Raw genomic sequence first — 19,393 nt, forward strand, 5'->3', positions numbered from 1 at the left:
TAGTTAATAATTGCGCTTAACTAAAATTCCAATAGTCTTATGTTATGATACAAACGAGTTCAGTTGGGGGGTGTTTTAGTACGATTTTTCCGCAACTACTCGGAAAGATGGTAATAACTTTTTAAAAAAAGAAGATAAATATTCAAGTCTGTGTCTTATTTTTCAAAAGAATCGAATTTTTTAGACATCATCTTTGAAGTTTTTATAAACAAATAAAATCCGTTCAAAATGCAAGATAAAAACTTAGATTATCTTATAGCGTCCTTTAGAAAGGTGTTTCGGAGGTAATATCTATTCTAATCTACTCAGGTTAGACTATTGAGCATATATATTCCACCTTTAAGTTTTAAAACTTATTACTTATACTTATTTAGTAAGTTTTTAATGAAAGTTAACGATAAAAATATGCTCTTACGAAAACACTGCAAAATGTGTTCCATTAATTTACGTAGAAAATTTTAAAATATTTGCTTGTGACGGGTAGATTTGTCGCTTCTTGTGAATAGTAAAAAATGAATAGTTCCAATTCATCGATAATAAGTCGCTACGTTTATAGTTGCACGGCAATGTAATGCAATAACCTAGTGGTACCGGCTCATGCATTTATACAATTATATTGTGTTGTAAATATTTACTAAATGAAATATAAAGTATAGTTTTCATAAAACCCCTGGAAAAACGAACAATTATGTGATTCTTTTGATAGAAACTAAGTTCAGTAAATGTCATATTAGTTGCACATCTAAAAATATATGTAATTAAATAAATACTTGTTTGTTTTAGTTTTCAAAATAATGTAAAAGATAAATACAAATTTTCCAAACAACAAAATCCAAATTTTATTTACTTTTGAAAGCTTTTTAGGGGGTATGTCTCTAAAGTCAAATAAAGCTGAATCAATTCAATACAGAAGAGGATTCGTTGCGATTTTACTCTTTTACGATTAAATTACCCTTTAACATCGGAATGGCTGGCCTAAGGGGAGTTGACAGGTCTGGATTAACCGTACATTGATGAATTTGTTCAGTAAATTCAAGCGTTGATTAGACAACTCAGCATAAATTTACATTTATGCTCTCGTTAAGAGCTTTTATTTGAGTACTAATTTTCCGATTTTGTCAATTGATAAAAAATAATACTATATTGTTGTGTGTTCACACAAACTATTACATAGTGACCCTAATAAATTCCACCAACCCGCATTGGAGCAGCGTGGTGGAAAAAGCTCCAAACCTTCTCCCCAAAAGGGAGAGGAGGCCTTAGCCCAGCAGTGGGACATTCACAGGCTGTTATTGTTACTGTAATAAATTCATTTACAATAATAACTTAATCAATTTTAATTTATACTTGCTACAGAGTAGAGTTATTGGTTATTTTATACTGATTAATAACTTTTATATTGATTAATGTGTGATACCCGTTATTTTACTTTGTTTTTTCTAATTTACCAATGGTAAACTCGTCTTAATTATTTATTCTATGAATCTTAAGCCTATTATAATTAATGCATGAGCAAGATGCTTAGCTAATGGACTATCAATTTTTTTGATTATATTTGAAATAAAATACTGTATTTATATAATTTAATACTGGTGGCACCAGAGTTGAGCTTAAATACACTTATTTTTAAAAACATGTCTTTGTGGAAAAACCGGCTCGGATATAATATTAAACGTACAAATATGTCGTGCTCGACTGCACTACGTATTTGTACGTTTAATATTGTTATGGAAATGACGGAAACATGAATGTCGCGTTAATGTTTATTTGAAAATGTAGAGAAAATTAAATTTTATGTTGTTTTTTATGGACTATCTCGTGAATCTTGTGTAATATTATTCAGAACATTATTTACTTAGTGGTAACCCAGGCGGGCTTTGTAAAAGCCCGTCAGGGTAGGTACCATCAACTTAGACTCACCTGGTAGACTCACCTGGGGCGTTTCGACCTATTCTTCTTCTTGATGAGGAGGGTAAGCTGTTCGAGCGCGTGCTCGCTACAGGTATTAGCGGTGTCTATAGACATTGTCAATGCATTTAACATTCTTCCCTGGACCACTGTTAAAGAGGCACTGAAGTTTCACGGAATGCCAAAGTACCTGCTGCAAATAGTTGCAGACTACCTTACGACTACGAGGAATGGATGAGAAGATAGCCCTATGACATGTGGCGTTTCTCAAGGTTCCGTTCTTGGTCCACTCCTGTGGAACATTGGCTACGATTGGGTTCTGCGTGGTGCCAATTTGGGAGGGGTTGAAATAGTGTGTTACGCTGACGACACTCTTTTAACAGCTAGAGGACGGACATACAAAGATGCAGCCCTCCTGGCTACTATTGGAGTAGCGGATGTGGTCGGCATGATTCGGCAGCTAGGACTGGAGGTAGCTATACAAAAGTCCGAGGCAATGTGCTTCCACGGCCCCCGCAAAGCGCCACCTCCACGCTCTAGGCTATCGATTAGTGGGATCTACATTGGCGTCGAGCCGACAATGAAGTACATAGGGCTTGTCCTTGACAGTCGATAGAACTTTAAAGAGCATTTTAACCATCTCGCTCCTAAGCTCATCGGAGCAGCCGCAGCATTGACCGACTACTACCGAATGTGGGTGGACCAAATGTTAGCTGTCGCCGTCTGTATGTGATACGATCTATGGCTCTCTATGGAGCTCCAATATGGGTCGATGCTCTCACGGCCCAGAATAAGGCAAATCTGCGTCGACCACAACGAGCCTTAGTGGTCAAACTCATTAGAGACTATTGCACCGTTGCATATGAGGCGGCATGCGCTCTGGCTGGGACCCCACCCTGGGATCTAGTGGCGGAAGTGCTGTCATCGGTGTACTGGAGGATTTCTGAAGCTAAAAGAGCAACGGGTCATCCTCCTCCAGAGCAAATAAGACGCTGAAGAGAGTCTGCTCAAGAGGCGCTTCTCGTAAAGTGGAAAGAGCGACTCGAGGCGCCTATGTATGGTCTAATGACTATTACGGCGATAAGGTCCATCTTTTTTTTTTTAATTCGTCGGGAGGGCAAATGACTCTACTCCACCTGATGGTAAATGGTAGTAGAGTCCAACCGCGACGAGGGCCAGTACAGACGGGAAAAACGTTCTGCACTAGCCGCCTTCGCCTTGCCGGCCCGCAAGATGCCTCTTCACGCCTCGTTTGAAGGAACCCGGGTTGTAAGAGGAGGGAAACAGGAACTGGTAAGGAATTCCATTTTTTGGAAGCTGCGACAAAGAAAGGAGTTGCCAAATTTCTTTGTTCGCGATGGAATTGATGTCACAGTTAGGCGGTGACATCGAGAACCAGCTCGCGTGGACTTAAGAAGGAAGGGGGAAGCAGGAATTAGAGAGAATAATTCCTCAGAGCACTCGCCGTGATATAGTAGAAAGAAAGCGCTCAGTGCTGCTATCTCACGACGCAATTGTAAAGGTTCAAGGGTGTTTGTGACCTTTACGTCGCCAATAATGCGTACTGCACGTCGCTGCAACCAGTCCAAGGCCTCCAGTAGGTACTTAGTGGAGCCATCCCAAAGGTGCAAGCAATATTCCACACAAGACCGTACCTGTGTTTTGTACAGCAGGCACAGTTGTTGTGGCGTGAAAAAACGCCGCACCTTGTTCAGAACTCCGAGTTACCGTGAAGCTGTTTTTATAACAGCCTCGATGTAATCCCTTTTACTAAGGTCGCAGCGAACGTCAATCCCCAGCATGGCGATTTTGCTTTGTATCACCAGCGGAGTACCACAGAGGGAGGGAAGAGGGGAAAATGCTTACTTATTCGCTGTGAGAGCGCATAGCTGTGTTTTCTTGGCATTACACTCAACAAGATTATCAGAGCCCCATTTGGCGATGAGCTCTAATGTCCTACCGAGTTCAATGACAGGATCCTTCCGCCTCTCCTCAATTTCCGCTCGCCCAGAAACTGCACGTCCGTGGTATCCACCATGCATTGTACTATCGTCTGCATAGCAATGTATGTTCCCAAGATAGAGCATATCATTCCATCAACTTACAAAGTACTGAGGTGATAGCTATTGGCCGATAATTTGCCGGGTCAGACCGATCTCCTTTTTGGGAACCGCTTGCACATTAGTTCTTCTCCAAGCCTCCGGAACACATCCCGAAGAGAGAGAAAGTTGGAACAGGCGCGTTAACACAGGAGACAGCTCCGCTGCGCACTTCTTCAGCACTATGGCTGGTATTCCATCAGGACCGCTAGCTTTCCGTACATCAAGTGATTCAAGCTCCGCACGCACATCACGTTGCCTGATTTTGATGTCAGGCATCGTATGGCCACATGAAGGTATTGTAGGTGGCAGCGCACTACAATCATTGATGACGGAATCGGAATTGAAATTGAATTTGAGGAAGGAATACAACATCTTAGTTACTAAGGTTGGTGGCGTATTGGTGATGTAAAGGATGGTTAATATTTCTTAGAGAGCAAAAGTCTACGGATGGTGATGACCACTTACCTCTACATTTGCCAGTCTTCCCAAATTTAAAATAAAATACAATTGTAAATAAGAAAATTAAGCCTAAGATTAATTCATTTCAATTGTGTCTCCTAAACATGTAGATGGACGAAGAAGAAATTTTTATAGACAGAACTAGGTTATATAGTATGATTGATTACAAACGAGTAATTTTCTTGAACTGGAGATTTCTTAAAATCAAACAGAAAATGATGCGAATGAAAATGTATACATATGTTTTATAGATAGATCTGACAAACTGATCTTAATTTTTAATGAAATAAAACATATTTCCATTATACTATATAGAATTTTTTTATTTTTTTTATTTAGTCCAGAAAACTGACTGACATACAATAATACATTTGACTGAAAACATTTACAATTGAGTCTTCTGGATGTGGACATTACATGCTTAAATGAGGGCTTAAAAGCAAAAAAAAAAAGAATTAGATTAGCTAGTAATTACAGCGTAACATTAGAACAAACATAAGAAAACTTATAAAAACCTATAAAATAAAAATAAATAACTAAAAAGCAAAACAGAATTAAACTAAAATAAACTAAAAAGTAACTAAATAATATAAAAATAGAACTAAAGAATCAATAGATTCATTAAATTATTAGAAAAACAGTTAACGAAAACGACGTAGTAGGCGCGGTTCGATGCATTATCACTCTCTTCAGTTGGTACGAATAGCTCTTGGTGGATTATCACTTTAATTATTTAAACTATTGTTATTCTGCTAGCGAATCTTTTAAAAATAAAACTCTTGTAGCTTTAATTACCATTACTTAAGAATCATTCATGATTATTATTGCAGACGCATCAGCGAAAACTGCTGATCCTATTATATGATAATATAATGTACATGTACAAGTAAGTACAGTACAGTGAATACTAAATTTGGACTTTATTTAATCACTAATGGACGCTTAACGCTTATCTTAATGGTCCAAGGTCAAAATGCTGAGAGCAGTCTGCTACAAAGTTCCTCTAGTTCGACTCATTCTTATAAACTTAAGATAAGTTCAAGTTATATGAGAGATCTATTTCTGATGCGACTTATTAAATAGGTTTTATGTATAGCTTAATTTATGCTGGTATTCTCTCCAGGAGCCTTTACTTAAATGTTATAGGAGGCGGACGAGCAAATGGGACACCTGATGTCACCACCGCCCATTGACATTGGATGTAAGAAATTATAACCATTCCTTACACGCCAATTCGCCACCACCCAACTGTATAATAAAACTGGTACGACGCATTCATCCTATAGATGTGTACACTTGAACTATTTTCAAGCGTTGCACTTCAACTGTCACCACGTATTTCGAAACTCGTCGAGATGAGTCATTGAGTATTGCTATTCAGTATTCCTGAAAGGTCAAAGTAGAAAGAGTTGATTATTGACTATCGAGAAAACTTATGTGTGCTAATATGAGATATTTTTATTAATTGAACAAAATCCACACCTACATACAAATTGAAAGAAAAACCCAAAGTATAATATCTAAAATAAGTTTACATTTACATTTTTATGATTAGCATAATAAGTTAGGTTTATGGACAATATAATATAACTTTTGCAAAATTTAAGAATAAAATAAGAAAAATATGAAAAAGAAGAAGAACAATAACTCCTTTATTGTTCTAACAGCTAAATCAATACCAATTTTGTACGTGTTCAGTTTTTAATATTTTGTATACAGTTATTTAATTAATAATTTGAGATATCCGCAGAAAAATCTGTTGGTTTTTTTCCGTGTAGAGGAATATGCAGGTAACATTTGTGATGGTTATAAATTATAAGAATCACTAAAAAGCTTTTAGGGTTTTCAAAAAACTCGTCAGTAGAATGAAAACCGACCGAGGCTTAGAAGTGAAGCTGACAGTGTCGACACTCTCGTTCCTTGAAAATTACGAAATAGTGTTGGTCCTGCGCTTGAAGTTTCGAATTCTGCTGTTATTCGTGCATTATGAAAGTGATGTAATAGAGAGTGCATCTGTGTATGTGCACATACTTGGGCACTATAATATCTTCGGCGCAGTTGGTTGTTCTCTTTGAGCATGATATTGTTGTATTCCAGTGGGAAGTGTGGGTGAGCCAGTGTTATTACAGGTACAAGAAACATAACATCGTAATTCAAAATGTTATTGGCGCATTGACAATGTGCGGGTTTCGCCCACTTAGTGTCATGTGGCGCATTTGCCAGTCCACCTGCATTGAATAAATAAAAATCAATCACTATAATTGCAAATAATTCGACTAAAATTGGGAAAAACGTGTAGTACTAAAATGTCAATGTCATGGCGACGATGACAAGGCACATGAACTGATATAATTATAAATCAATATTATTTCATTTCAATACCGTTCTTTTTATAAAAGTAATGAAGTATAACAAAGGACTAAAGCTCAAGGTTTAATTAAATTTTATATAATAATCAAATCGTTATGGAAAGTTATTAACAGCAATTCAAAAGAGAATAATTAATATCCGACTGTAAAATATATTGCTTTCGATATTACGAGTATTTTTTCAACGACACATTAAGAAAAAAAAATTCTTTCATTATATTTTTCACGAACTGTTTGAATCTTACTTAATCTTTTCTTTATGTCTTAACATCTCGAAAATTATATAACGGGTCACATGACGTTTCTACCTTTTGTAATTACCTACTTATCTTCTAAAGTATTCATACTTTTGATGTAAAATTGTCCCTAGCTTAATCTGGTATACAATTAACATACAGAACAAGAACAATTTTAAATTTTAGTAGAAATTAAATTTACTTGTGAATGAGAGATAAGCAACGTTATGTATTAATAATGCGTGTATTTTTTATGCTTAGCTTATACAATAATTAGTTGCCCCAATAGACATATACATGTCGAGCTTGAAAAATTACATAATTAAAATCGGACCGGGTCTATGCATTTCAGTGGGGCAGTTTGACTTTCACGGCAAGTTTAAATTGTGCGTTATGCGACATTAGTCAGATCTTTCAGTTCACGTGGCCTGTTTGAGAGATAACTGAAATGAGACTAAATTGTTGCTGGCGTGTGACCTGATGACGGGGTATCGGTCATTCCTGACACACTGTTTTGTACAGGGAAGCTAGAGAGAAGCTCAAATTCGGATTTTAGTTCGCTCCTGGTATTCCTTTTCAATTTCCACAGGACAAGCTAGGTTGAGAGGATTTCTCCCTCGCACGCTTATTCGAAGAAGGCTGCTTTGAGTTACGGTAACCTTATCGGTGTACTTAATCAAAGTCAGATTAATTAATCTGAATGTCATCCATCATCATCAAGACGCAAGAGACGACCACTGAATGTTCTTAGCCCTTAGTCAGATTTGTAAATCTTTAATTTATTACACTTTGATCCGTGTTTCAGGAACTGGAAGTTACCTAATCCACTTGACTGTACCGGGTAAGCCCTTTTGACCTTGTAAGTCTTTACCGATCACTGTCAAATATATCAACCACAACTGCAACGACAGCATATACTATCTTATGTATGAAATAGAAGTATTAAGTACAATAAGTAGTTATTGTACTTAATACTTGCATTTGTTAATTGCTATTACTATCCTTCATAATCTTACTCATTAAATAAGTAATTAAATATATAAAATAAGATGTTATTTTATTTATATAAAAGTTTGTGACCACAAATGGCAATTCGTGACACTTGACTTGGCATTGGAGTACTAATTAATTTTGTCTTAATTTAAACTCAAAAATTACCGAACGGATTTTCACACGGTTTTCAATAATGGACGGAGTGTTTTATGAGGAAGGTTTAGATGTATAATTAATTAAGGTTTTTTGTGTTGGCTAAAATATGACTATGATTGTTGAAGATATCGAAAAAACTGGGGGAGCTTAACTTGCGTGCGCCGCGTAACCAATTTCAAAAACTATTTAAAAAAAATGGTTATATTTATAGTTGTAAAATAATGTGTGTAGTTCCAGCAGAACTAGGCAAGCGCGCTCCATCTTAGGCTGTATCTCACTTTCCATCAGGTGTGATAACAGTCAAGCGCAAGCCTATATATTAAAAAAAAAAAAGAATAGAATAGTCATTTTATCTTCAGCCTAACATTAAGGGACAGTGTTAACGTCTAATCGTATCAACTTGTTTCCTTACCAATTGGCCTTCAAGTGCCTTAACCACCCACCCGTACGCTGACTGAAAACCAACCAACTAGTAAAAGCATTCCTTAGTAGAATTTATGTGACGTAAACCTGCCGTAAAGTTCTGTCATATCCTTTTCACATCGGGGTAAAAATTGAAGCCACGTACACGTTTTATTTATTTATTAATTTACTTTTTTTTTCAGCCTTTTGCCGTCCACTGCTGGACGAAAGCCTCCCCCATAGAACATCAACCATCCCGATCTTGGGCAGTCCGCATCCATCCCGAACCTGCCACCTTTTTTAAATCGTCGGCCCATCTTGTCACAGGGCGTCCTACACTACGTTTGCCTAAGCGTGGTCTCCACTCCAACACGTGTCGGCTCCATCGGCCATCAATGCGCCTGGAGACATGACCAGCCCACTTCCACTTCAGCGAGCTAATTCTAAGCGCGATGTCGGTGACTTTAGTTCTCTGGCGAATGTCCTCATTTCGGATTCTATCTGCCAGAGAAACCCCAAGCATCGCACGTTCCATTGCTCGCTGAGCGACCCTAAATTTGTGGACCAGTCCTACGGTAAGTGTCCACGTTTCGGCACCGTAAGTCATTCCAGGTAGGACGCACTGATTGAAGACCCTGGTCTTAAGCGACTGTGGGATCGACATCGTATTCTTCTTTTAGCCTCCTTCTCAAAGTTGTGCCGGCCAAGTTGTATAGTTTGGCCCAGGTAGATATATTCTTGCACAACTTCAAGTGGAGAGCCATTTACGACCACTGGTCTCGGGGATACATGACGGTTTGCCATAATTTTGGTCTTTTCCATGTTCATCCCGAGACCTACTTGTCTTGAAGAATCGCTCAGGCTGTTTAACATCTCTTCCAAATCCTGCAGAGTCTCCGCCATGATGACAATGTCGTCGGCAAATCGCAGATGTGTAATGTGTTGGCCATTTATATTAATGCCGCGTCCGTTCCAATCGAGCGTCTTGAAGACGTCCTCCAATGCATTGGTAAAGAGTTTCGGTGATATTACATCTCCCTGTCTTACCCCGCGATGCAATTGGATTGGTCTTGTGCTCTGATCTTGTACTTGGACGGTCATGGTTGCGGCTTCGTACAAACACTTCACCACCTGGACATACCGACAGTCAATTAGGCATCTCTGCATGGATTCCAGAACAGCCTAGGTCTCGATGGTATCGAAGGCTTTTTCGTAGTCCACAAACGCTAGGCATAGAGGCTGATTATATTCCTCGGTCTTCTGTATTATTTGCCTTAGTGTGTGTATGTGGTCTACGGTACAGAAGCCTTTTCGAAACCCAGCCTGCTCCACGGGTTGGAAGTCATCGAATTTTCGGGCAAGACGATTCGTGATTACCCTCGAAAACAATTTGTAAACATGGCTTAAAAGTGAAATGGGGCGGTAGTTTTTTTTTATAAATTTACATTTCATATGGTACAACTCCTTATTACATTTTTCGTCTTAATTGGTAACGAAAACTTTTAATTAAAACATTAAAAAAACTTATTGTTTCTTTGTTTTAAAAGTAAATTTCATTTTATTTAAAATTATAAAAACTTCTGCCCAGAATTCTTCAAACAAACTTCGCGTTTGTATTATAAATTGCTTTGTTTGTCGTAAGAAATGTTAAATTAAATTTCACGATTATATTTCGTAAAATTTACATTTCTTACAATAAGTCTAACTAAGTTCTAAATTAAAAAAAAAAAAAAAATCGAAAACAAGAGTCGTATGTTTGTTTCTGACAATATCTTATCGAGCTACACGCTGTTCTGTATCTTCTTTATTTACACCAAATAAAACCGGGACCGAGATGGCTAGCGATGTCAATAGTCATTTTAAACTGTTTATTTTACTAGCACAAGCTTTACGCTTAATTGGAAGGATAATATAAATATAAATGCTCTTTTATTGATCTAATTAACATGAACACAGCATATATTTTAACTAGTAATAATACGTTTTATAAACGCGTAGACGACTTTGTACGCCCTTATCTATTCAACCGAACATCATGAAAGGCAAACATGTTGTCAGGGGTACAGAAAAGGAAATATATGTATAACACCTGGACGCCTCCCTTACACCTAATACTAATTCAGTATCACACAAGTTAAAAGTATAATTTCTTTGAAGCTCAGGCAAGTTTGTACTCTGTATTTGCAGAGTATTTTTTCCCCTGAAGAACAAATTAGTTACAAAGTGTCAGTTATATAAAAATACAAACGCAAAAGATATTTTTCTCATTTACAGTTCAGTTCAAATTAAAGAAGTCTTCTAAAATGCAGTACGAAGATGAGTTTTTATTATAGGTAATGCTTTGACGATATTTATTATTATACTCTGTTATAAAAGAAAATCTTTGTGCAGACTACACTGCTTTGATGTTTTGGACGAATGCGAGCGGTAAATATAAAAAGAATAAATACAGTAACACAAGCGGATTTTCTATTTCAGGAATAGTCCCAGTTAAATTATCATAAATTTGCGTAATATTGCTAGTTTTTTTAAACTGAATATGGTAGAAATTTATTTATTTATAATTTATATTTTACACACATACATAAATCATCATATCACAAGTAAAACGATATCTTCAAAGCGTGAAAAAGTGGCATTATCGTTAAAAGAGATTAACTTAACATTAAATTGATGTAAAATGTTAACACTATATTTAAGATTATAATTAAAAAATAAAATAACAATCGTTTGTCGTTGAGGATGCATTAATTAATACTTTTACAAAACTTTTCCCTCAATGAGCCTAAATATAAACATGTTTAGCAATTTCACTCGCGTATAACTTAAAGAAGTTACTTATAATATTTCAGTATATACTACATTTTTAGTTTTATTTTCGTGGGATATTAATATTTATTGGTTTTCGCCGCACCCGGATCTAGATAGGGCAACCAACCATTGGCCCTGAGAAAAATAGCATTTCCTTAAATCTATAAATTTATAATACTTTTTTTTTTTTTTTTTATAGAATAGGAAGGCGGACGAGCATATGGGCCACCTGATGGTAAGTGGTCACCAACGCTCTTAGACATTAGCATTGTAAGAAATGTCAACCATCGCTTACATATCCAATGCGCCACCAACCTTGGGAACTAAGATTTTATGTCCCTTGTGCCTGTAATTACACTGGCTCACTCACCCTTCAAACCGGAACACAACAATACCAAGTATTGCTGTTTTGCGGTAGAATATCTGATGAGTGGGTGGTACCTACCCAGACGAGCTTGCACAAAGCCCTACCACCAGTAAATACATACATACATATAACCTATAAATTTGAACTTACAAAGAACGTTATTTCGAAACAGAAAACAAATACTTAAGTATGAGTATTTTCAAACAACCTATCCAACTACCTGTTGAAATATGTCAAAACTCTAAAAAGTACTGTAACAGTACAAACTATAAAAAAACTCTCTATTGTAATTAATGACATGCTTATAAAAACGTAAGTACGGCATTTTTTTCATCACTCACATCACATGAAAAAAACTCGTAATATTTTTTTTTTCTAACCAGAATGACATTTTATGCTTCTTACTTTAGAATCACAGACTTCCATACAACCATTTATCCTTTACCTATATTTACCTATTAACTATAGCGAAGCCGCGGGCGATAGCTAGTTAAATATATAGTACCGAAAAACAAAAGAAATGTGTATTACATATATTGTTATATTTTTACCGTAATATGTACAGCTTTTTTTAATTTAGACTTCCAGAGTCTAAACCTCAGAAACTGTCTATTTTTAACGTTGTTTTGTTCCTATTAACTTTTTATCATCATCATTTTACAGACTATCATTTAGCTAAAGTTTCAACCAATTAAACTGAACAATTATTTTATAGCATTTTTATCGAATAAATGTTTGACGTGATTCTTTAAATTGACATAACTCTTTTTTATTTATAAGCCGATTGATATAAAACAAATTCTAAAATTTAAGTGGAGTTTGTCACATTAGCGAAAACCGCACCAAAATCAGTTAAGCTGTTTCCAAGACTAGCGTACAAACACACAGACAAACCGTCAAACAGACAAAAACCATCATTGTTTTGGGTTCTATTGCTTTGATAAAGGCCCCCGATAATAGTTTTACCGTATATCCGAGTACAGACAGCGATCAGTTACATTTTTAATATAGGCATAGATATTTGCTTGCAAAAAGTAGGTACGGCTTAAATAAGCACGTTGTTCTACTTAAACAATGCCGGGACCGGAAAAATGTTGGAATATTTTCAATCGAATAGGCAATTTAACGATGGATTTTTAAATTAGATCAAGTTAAATTTAAATAAGTCAATCTGCAAATAATAATTTAAAGAGAATAAGTTCTTGAGCACTTAAACGTTATGAAAACGATATTTCTACACGGACTGCTAAAAATATCACAACAATCTTTTTAAAGAAAGCATAATGTTTTTTCAAAGCTCCGTCAATTGTAAGAGTTTTCCTAAGTTAGTCGCACCCGTCTTTTATTGCGTAGTAGATAGCTTTTTAGAAGTGAAGACTGTGCTTATAATAATATTTCATACTTCTGAATTATATATATATACTAGTTGCTTTTTATATTTATATAAAAGTACAGTTTTCATTTTAATATTGAAATAAATTAAGGTAAATTACTTAGATTTATTTTTTATTCCATTCAATGCTTTGTCTACCTTTTGCAGGTACTTGTAGCACGCCCGTAGTCAAAAAAGTACTTGTTGTTTGATCACAATTAGTATAACTTAAATCATTTCTTCAATTCAACTTATAGTTTGAAAGATAAAAAATAAAGAAAAAACTAATAATAAGAAGGAAATGCGCGTTTATCAATTACACTGTTTAACATGTCGAATTGTTTTAGCTATTCAACCATGTTCGCATATTGTACTGTAGTCCTGTTGTATTATATTACGTTTAATTATGTTTTTTGTCATTAGATAGTTAATAGAACTATTCATGATTTATATAAATGTAATTTATTGAATATCTTGTTGTGTTGTTGAGACAAAACTATCATAAATTCATTGTGGTTAGGGAGCAAGAGAATTTTTTTTATGTTTTGCTCACGTGGTAGATTTTATTAGTAGCAATGACTGTACCACAACAAACATTTAGGACAATACCACCAAGATTCTGCTACATTCCTAATTGATAACATAAATTTGAGATATGATCATGTGTTTCCATCTGAGGTAGATGTTTAAATAGAAAGAAAATCTATGAGGCAATATTATCATCTAATTACAGTGCTATATATTGATATACATCGCGAAATATGTTTTAATCCGATATAATTATTCAAGTTATAATAATAAAACTATCATAATGTCAACTAAATTAATATTTATGCTAAGGATGGCTATGAACAAGAACTGCAAAAAAGGTTAATTACAATTATTGTCGATACCTCCTTTGTCGTTTAACAAAATTTAAGTACTACGTGTATTAATGGCGATCAGGAGATTCTATTACAACTAAGATCAATTAATCTTTAATTATGAAGTTCGTTTGTTGGTTTGTTCATTTTATAGCAGCAGCAAAGGACTGAAGAGAATTTAAGTCCATTGTAGATGGACCCCAAAACTGTTATAAGCTACTACTACTATAAATCCCTGAAAAATAATATTATTAAACTATCCCTAGCAAAACTATTTACATCTTTCTCTCCCATGATAAAATCAAATATAATTATATTTTGAGTGTCTAATTAAATGTAAACAGAATTGTATATATTTATGTAGGAATATTATGAATATTTAGACATAAAGAAGAGATCGACGTTTCCACTCGGCGGAGCGTTAACGATCGCAGGAAGCGCTAGCAGCTAGCATGTTTCCCTCGCAACCCGATAAGCGAACGTTGTAAATGTTTACAAAACTACTAATGTTCCGCTCCGACTTCGCATCTATGGAAACTAAAATTAATCAATTATGTCATTCTTAAATATTTTATTTGATACAAGTATTTTGCGCTCAGCGATCTGTTTTACCGTATAAAAGCTGTTCTTTCTGTATGCTGGTGTGTTTTACTGGTGGTAGGGCTTTGTGCAAGCTCGTCTGGGTAGGTACCACCCACTCATCAGATATTCTACCGCAAAACACCAATACTTGATATTGTTGTGTTCCGGTTTGAAGGGTGAGTGAGCTATATATAAGTATATAGTGAGTGAGCTATATATATATATAAGTAATGGTTGACATTTCTTACAATGCCAATGTCTAAGGGCGTTTGGTGACCACTTACCATCAGGTGGCCCATATGCTCGTCCACCTTCCTATTCTATAAAAAAAAAATGCTTTACCGGAAATACAGAATTATTAAAATTTATTTATATAAATATAATTTTTTATATTACACTTACACCTTATGTGTATACTTAACTAAATTGAGTTTCTTATATATTATTCTAAACCCTCAATTTAAATAAACATTTAAAATATAATTTTGTGAATAAGAATAGCGACGTAGTAATGTTCAATGCCAATGAAAGCTTTGATTTTCTATACAAATACAAAACTAGTTGAATGGCAAATGCCAATCAGCAATTAAAATGAATAGATCTCCTCTTATTATGAATTCATTTCACGTTTCATTTCATTTTATTAGTCAGGCATCAATTAAAAAAAATATATTACTATTGTATTACGATCTAGTAATTTGCAATCTCACTGAAAATATGCTTTTAGATTTTAAACATTCTTATTAAATAGGAATATTTAAAATATATAGACAGATGAATCAGTAAATAGGGATGGTAAATATAGTGAGAATAACTAAAACAAGAGTCTCAACTTCACGACTTTTCGTCTTTTCACAGAAGAATTTATAATATCTTTCTTTATATTTATGTTCATTAAATTATCTTCGCTGAATTCGCTAATGCTTAACTTTTATACAAATAACAAAATCATAGCGAGGTCGTACTGAGATCGTATTTGCATTACATTAAACTGTAAATAAAATAATAATAAAAATCATTATTAGACTAATATTATAAATGCCAAAGTAACTTATTATTACTATAATAATTATGTCTTCCAAAATGATTTCGGCAACGGCGGCCAATCTCAAGTTTCAACTTCTTATTAGCCCGACCTGGGAATTGAACCCAGGATCTCCGGGTCTGCGGCGTTACATCGAGCCACTAGACCAACGAGGCAGTCTATATGATATAGTATATATATATTGTTATTATTACTATATATTATATATGTATGTATACATACATACATATAATGGTAATGCTTTCTTGTGATGCATAATTGGAAAAAAATCCACATTCCGTTATGTATTTATGTCTTATCGTTGAATTAACAAGAACGATTTGTGAAATGACAATTTAAACCTGTCTGTAAATGACTGCTTAAACCAAAAATCTTTTAATCTTTTTAATCTTTTATATGGATAAAGTATATTCTGCTTATGTCAGGCTACAACCACTCTTTTTAAGAATATTACCGTTTGTTTCCTTTTACTTGCTTCCCCTGTGAACAAATGACGTAAGTAGAGTTCATAAAAACATTTTGATAGAAACATGGTGTTTTATTTGTTAAACGAAATATTTTTTTATTTTTTGGTACAAAAGATCCTTTAATAAACCAAAATTAGAAAGTCACGAGCACATCTCATCACTTAGTATAAAAGCCTTACCCAGAATGACTGGATTAAACTGATACGGGGAATATATCCTTCAGGCTCGATAAATTTTGTAAGCCAAATAGTGCCATCTTAATCCTCAATGATGATGCATATTGAGCATACTATACACGGCGTTATGTTAATGTGGAAAATCCACAAATAAAACAACAGCCACGTTCGGGATCAAACATCGACAAAAACGATATAAGTTTTTATCTGGCTCCGCATTACGTGCTTTGCGAACAGTAAAACATTACATTAAAGGCTGTCCTGCCATCGTATGCATTTACATATGTTTATTTATACAAAATTTTACTAAGCGGATGTAGGTAGTGATTTTTATACTTAACTTTTTAAATTAAAATATAAAAAGTTTCTAGTATATTAAACTATTTATATTTTAATTATACGTTTTTCTAGCTAATTCTGTAATATAAAAAAATAGTTCACTCAGCAACACATTTCTTCTTATTTGTAAAATATTATTTAGAGAGAAAAATTAAGACTTAACTTTGATATCGAATTACATACTTGTTGTTTTTCTTGATCTTTATAAAAATCAACGATGCATAAACTAGCTCCAATTTTCCCTCTTTAGAATCGAGGAAACGTCGACCTAATGAGACGCGTTTCATATGTCCTTTAAAAATATGTAATTTCAGTTTAAAAATTCTTGTTTTTGGTTTGTTCTTTCTATTTATTAGTGTGAATATACAGCAAAATGTAACAGACTCGTTAAATAGGAATTCAACCTAGCTATAAGTATCGACATCAACAGTTACAAAAATCCTATTCTTATAAGCGTTGGCATATCTTTCTTTACTTAAAATGGCAATTAAATTCAGTGGAATTCTAGTAACTAATAAAAACGATCTTAGTAACTGGAAGAAACCTTGGGGTTTTAGTTGCAAAAGTAGATAAGTAAGATTGCAAAGATCTTTAAGAAGACAAAGGAAGTAAATGTGTACCTGAAGCCATTGAAGCATTTGTGTTATCTGAAGATGAGTTACGTGATACAAACGATTTTTGAGACTGTTTACTTATCTTTATATGGCTCGACACCGCTTACAGAATGTGATATAAAAGAAAATAGACCATCACTTAAGCGTGGTATAAGGTATAGTCCACGGACCTGATTATAATTTTAATAATCATTCAACAGGTTCAATTTTGTTTGTATACATTTTGTTTAGCTGGTATTTAATTAAACATTGATTTCTCTCTTTCTGTCGTTATAATTCAAGTAAAAAGAAGGTCATCATTGATTTAATATTCGGAAGAAGAACACACTCTCTTGACAGATAACGCCATTAATGTATAAATAGTTTTATAAGCCTTTGTTAAAGTTGTCGGTATTTGTTTTTGATAAATTGAATGATGGTTTCAAAATTCACGATTACCAATTTATTTAATTTTAAAAATATAGCATCACAATTTTATATATTAAGCAGTTACTTTTACCCACCTAATCCACTTATTATCTCATTACCAAGGTCACGAAAGGCTGGGAATCTTATTATCTCTTCGATTTTACGCTAATTTATGCAATATTAAGGTTATTACGTTACTACGATTTCACGGGTGAATAAAAGTTTAACAGTATGAGGTCAAATAGTGATATGTGATGATGAATAGATGTATGATATGTATCATATTGCTTTAATTTTTTGCAGTTATATGAAATTGTGAATAATATTCATATCGGTTGATTGATATGAAAAATAATATTTTAAAATTATTATCAGACTTATAATATTTCCAAAATATTATTTTATCTCGGAATATATTAAATACACAATAAAAACTACATTTCATTATCTTCCTAAAAAATATTTGTTATTCAATTAAACACATTGAACTAAAAACCCTGTTTAATATTAAATGTATATACGACCTTTTATATTATATGTATATAAGTCAGAAAATATTTTGTTTTAAAGCTGTTGCTTGTTATAAAAACGTTACAGAAATTTAATAACAATCCCCGCACCCCATATTAACTACCAAATGGGAAGGTACGAAAAGGTAAAAAAAGCTATTTAGATCATTAAGCTGGGTTTGTGGTTAAAAGTGTAAATACAACATTAAATTTTGTAATGACTTATTAAAATAACTAGCGTCGCGTGTGGTTGAAAGTTATTGCCATAATTCCACCAGTAAAAACTGGCATTTCTGTCTACGGCACAGTATCTTTTTTAATATAACTATTTAAATATCATTCGGAAAATTGTCACGTAGTATCACAAAAGAAGCGGTCTTTTATGACAATTTTCAATGTTCAAATATCTGTATATTTATAATAAACTGATCATTAACTTTGAATTTATTTCCAATCCACAACTAAACATGCATACTATAATATCAATGTATTTTATGAAGCGTGTATGTACAAATTACATGTTTTTATAAATTTTAATAAATTTACTATACTAACCATTTTCTTAAATCCTTTTTAAATACAAAAGGCAAAAGTAGCAAATTGTGCTCGAATAATAAAGAGTTTGTAAAACGAATATTTAAAATAGAAAAATTAGTAATAATAGAGTTGTAAGAAATAAATACAATGTTTTTTTTGTAATATAAATGAATTACTATATATGTATATATATCACTTACCTTCTTCATGAAGGACATAACATTAGTGGGCAGCATGGTGGTGGTTAAATGTTCACTTCCAGTCACATAATCACCCCAAAATAAAAAAATAAAAACTTTTTCACTTCACTTAATCGGGAATTAATACGCTACCACCGAAACAGGACATTTTAATATATTTATTTGTGACACTTCACCATTCCGAAAACCTGAAACAAAGAGATATGTTATAAATATTTAATTATGAATCATTTAATAAGGCGTCATAAAGACACGCCTTGATTTGCTGAAATTAAATCTCTTACTATAGTCTTAGAAGACAGATATGTGCCGGTGGAACAGAACGATCAATTTGAAAGGCGAGTCCCGGCCGCTCGGGCTGGGGAGCGGAGCGCGAATGAACAGAACCTACGCATTCAACAGGTCCTACTTTGTACAGTTCACGATATAATTTACAACGAAAGCTATGTAAGGGTAAAATAATTTTATATCACTGCGT

At 34.0% G+C, this 19,393-nt stretch overlaps 1 protein-coding gene across 1 annotated transcript in view; it reads right to left on the minus strand.

The window, feature by feature from the left end:
• LOC126774600 (regulating synaptic membrane exocytosis protein 1) overlaps positions 1–19,281 on the minus strand; it is a 50,627-nt gene extending 31,346 nt beyond the window's left edge. Inside the window, exons 1-2 of the mRNA XM_050496174.1 lie at positions 19,200–19,281; positions 18,916–19,103 (exon numbers count right to left, since the gene is read on the minus strand). Of these exons, the coding sequence (XP_050352131.1) occupies positions 18,916–18,951 (36 nt within the window). The 5' untranslated portion in view covers positions 18,952–19,103; positions 19,200–19,281. The remainder of the gene's footprint in view (positions 1–18,915; positions 19,104–19,199) is intronic.
• Positions 19,282–19,393: the final 112 nt, after the last annotated feature.

Source organism: Nymphalis io, chromosome 16 (genome assembly GCF_905147045.1).
Source record: "Nymphalis io chromosome 16, ilAglIoxx1.1, whole genome shotgun sequence".
Taxonomy (NCBI): Eukaryota; Metazoa; Arthropoda; class Insecta; order Lepidoptera; family Nymphalidae; genus Nymphalis; species Nymphalis io.